We start from the raw sequence: 3,502 nt of genomic DNA, 5'->3' as shown, positions 1-3,502 counted from the left end.
ACCCCTCTCCCGGTCTGTGTGTGTGTGTGTGAGCCCTGCTCTGTGGGATCTTGCCTTGCCTCTCGCTGTCGGATCTGGATCGGCCAAGCCCGAGGTGTGCAGTCCGGCTCCCAGAGTCCAGGACGGGTTGTGCTGGCTGCTCGGAGTCAGTCTGAGGCTCTTGTTTACCAGCGAGCTCGGAGCCTGAGTCAGAGAGACGGCGGGCGGACCTAAACCTACCGAGAAAGAGAGAGAGAGAGAGAGACAGACACACACACACAGAGAGAGAGAGAGAGAAAGAAAAAGCAGCGGAAACCCTTTCGAGCATTGCTCCCGGAGACCAGCGAGCACTCCCCCCCCGGGGAGGGAGTGCAGTGGGAGCCACGGCCGGTGCAGAGAGCTCCCATCCCGGGGAGTGAAGGCGAACCCCGCGCCTCTCCTCATTTCTTGTTTCATTCCCCCCCCCCTCCTCCTCTCTCTTCCCCTCTCTCCTATTCTCTCTCCCTTGTCCTGGAAAAATCCCAACGCGCCACGCTTTGCCTTTTTTTTCCTCCTTTCTCCCTCCCCCACCTTTCTGTCTCTCTCTCTCTCTCTATTTTTCTTTTCCTTCCTCAGGCTCCAAACAAACAACAGAGGAGGGAGGGAGGGAAGCAGAGAGAGGAGGGAGGGAGAGGGAGAGGGGGTGGGGGTAAAGAGAGAAAATCTTGTTGTTTTTTGAGAGCAATTCCTGAGAGGAAATAAAACATCCCTCTGAATTGTTGGGAGTTAGAAAAAAAATCCCACACCAATCTGTGTGGATATTTTTTCTCTGGTTTCTTCTTAAAATACATTTTTTTTCTCCCATTGTTTCCCTTTTATTTTGTCTCTGTCCTTTTAAAGGAATGGACACTGAGGATGGGGAGTTTCAGGACAGCTGTGTTCGTTAAATTTCACAGTGAATCACAGACAAGGTTGAAACAGGGCTCAAGAAAAAACAGACAGGGAGACACTCTAACAAGAGAGGAAGAGAACATTTTCCATTTGCAACAGTAACTTTTTTTTCCCCTGCATCCTCTCTTAGTGAGAATTTGGAAGTCCTCACTCCCACCTTTTAAAAAAAAATCCTCTTCGATCCTTTCTTCTCCCCCCCCCAAAAAAAATCTCTGGTTAAAAAATCACCATCGATTCCAGAGAATTTTTGTTTTTTTTCCCACCCCTCCCCGAAGGAAATGGACCTCCTCTGGTTTGGTTTGTTGGGGCTGAGGATTTGATTTCATTTTTTTTGTTGCAGTTTGTTTGTTGTGTGTTTTTTTTTCGTGGCATACTCGGAATGTTCTGTTGGGTTCCCCAAATGGGCACGAACTGTAAAACAAAGACCGTCACCTTGTGTTGGGGTTTGCTGATTGTCTGCACCTCTCTCACTCTGGGACAGACAGATGCGGAAAGTAAGTATGACTTTCGTTAAGACTTTTGATTTCTCAACCTGTGACAAAATAAAATCCTCAATCTTCAAGTTTTCTGTATAAGAGATAGAGAGAGAGAGTAAATGTTTCAAAAATGCATTTTTAAAACTTTCGTAAGGGTAAACCCTTTCTTGTAACTTTGCAGGCTGTTTTTTTTCTTTGTAAGTTGTTCAGAGATGCCCGAATGATTAGTGAATAATTGCTCAGATCTATGATTATTTCTTTTTACTTTCATTGTTTTAGTTTCAAGTCTCGATTATATTTTCATAGGTGTGCGTTTTAGCTGTACCTGTAACCCTGCCAGAGAGTTATGGCAAACTCCCCCCCCGTCGTGTGTTGTAACTTGATTTGTTTAAAGGAGAGATCGTGTGCCTTCGAGCAGTTGTTTCAGAAGTTCAGCAGAATATGTTGTTTGGGGTTTGCGGCATTCGGGGGCATTTGTTGCACTTCCTGGCCTGTTGAGGGGGTGGGCTTCTTGGTGATGTGTAGCCCACCTGTTTTCCCTTTTGAGGTGAGGAGCAGGCAGCAAAGAGAGTGTTGCCTCTGAAAACGAATTGTTTGAAAAGTCTCCAGAACCTGCGAATTATCATGGCGCACATTTCATAGATTACAGTTGTGATTGCTCCTCTTTTTTTGCCTTGGGAGAATTGTAGGGTCACGGTTATTCCCAATCTGACCTTCCCCCTCCCCGGATGTTGACCCCCTCCCCCCGAAAGGATTTCTATTGGAAGGCTGCTTTAACTTCCTAATCATCAGCTCCTCTGCATCTCCCCCACCCAAAACCCCATATTTGTTTGTAGACTCTCTGCTTATTTGCATTTCCTCCATGTTTATCTCTCCTAATTTCTTTTATCAGTTTCTTTTAATCTACTATCTTCTCGTTTGTTGTCTGTTCCTGCGACTTTGATTTCCGTTTATGTTTGCAATTTTTTAGTGTTGACTTCATTTTCTCTTGAGTCTGGTTTTATTCCCTTTTATCTGTTTATGTCGTTGTTTAACAGGTCTGTCTTTGTCTCTGTTTATGTTCTTTCCTTTCTGTATTTCCTCTCTTCCCTTATCTCATTTCGATTGTTGTGTCTTTTCTTCCCACTCTATCAGAATCTTGGCTGCAGCCTGTCATTGTTTTCCTGTTGTGTTGTCTGTTCCTTTTTTTCCGTCTATCCTGTTTGCTCCTCATCTTATTTTTTTCTGTGTGTTTTTGCCTCGCTTTCAGAGTTCTGATCTAGTTTCAAGGAGTTTTCTCACCGTTTTCTAACTGAGTCTGGTTACCTGTGATTTTCTCTGAATTTCGTTTTGTTACTGTTTACCGCCCCCTCCCATTAGTTTCTGTTTATTGATATGTTTTTTGCTGCATTTTAAATCAAGTCTGCTTGTTGCTTTACCTGTTTGTTTTGTTGTCCTCTGTTGTGCTAAGGTTTCAGTTTCTGTGTTCGCATTTGATCTTATTTTCTGGTTTTCAGTTTTGATTGGCACATTATCATTTCTGCTGATCATGATTTTTCTCATCTTACATACTTATTCATGAAGTTTGGTGTTCCCCGTCTGTGTACCTATTGCTGGACTGTTTTCTAGCTTGAATGATTTTCCTCTTCCCTCTTTTATCATTTTTGTTTAGAAATTAATTTTCTTTACTCACCCTGTTTTGTATTTTCTGTGAAATCTTGTCTGTACTTTGTTTAATCTCTGTGTTTGACGATTATGATCTTTTTTCTAGTTCATCTTTCTGCTCTTTAATCACCTTTGTTTACTCCTGTTACTGCTGGTTTAAGTTATTGATGTTTTGTTCAATCTTCTTTGATTTCTTTTTCCAACTTAACCTTGAGAAATTCTATATTTTGAAATCATGTTCTCAATTTTTACCTGCCACTTTTCTCCCTCTCCTCCTCACAATTCCTCTTTTTCTTTCTGTCTCACATTTTCTCTCATTTTCATGTTCTCTCTCTCCTCTCACTTTTCCACACCTCTCCCCTCTTTCTGGTCTGTCACAGGTTTACTCTCTCATTAGAACATAAGAACCAGGAGCAGGAACAGGCAATTCAGATCCTCAAACCTCTCCCGTCTTGGCCTCAACTTCACTTTCC

General features: G+C 42.9%; 1 protein-coding gene across 1 annotated transcript in view; it reads left to right on the top strand.

Moving 5' to 3' along the window:
* Positions 1-663: 663 nt before the first annotated feature.
* igf1ra (insulin-like growth factor 1a receptor) overlaps positions 664-3,502 on the top strand; it is a 217,633-nt gene continuing 214,794 nt past the window's right edge. Inside the window, exon 1 of the mRNA XM_043680420.1 lies at positions 664-1,403. Within this exon, the coding sequence (XP_043536355.1) occupies positions 1,289-1,403 (115 nt within the window). The 5' untranslated portion in view covers positions 664-1,288. The remainder of the gene's footprint in view (positions 1,404-3,502) is intronic.

This window comes from Chiloscyllium plagiosum, chromosome 40, assembly GCF_004010195.1.
Source record: "Chiloscyllium plagiosum isolate BGI_BamShark_2017 chromosome 40, ASM401019v2, whole genome shotgun sequence".
NCBI classification, from domain to species: domain Eukaryota; kingdom Metazoa; phylum Chordata; class Chondrichthyes; order Orectolobiformes; family Hemiscylliidae; genus Chiloscyllium; species Chiloscyllium plagiosum.
This window is presented reverse-complemented; position numbering and strand designations above follow the sequence as displayed.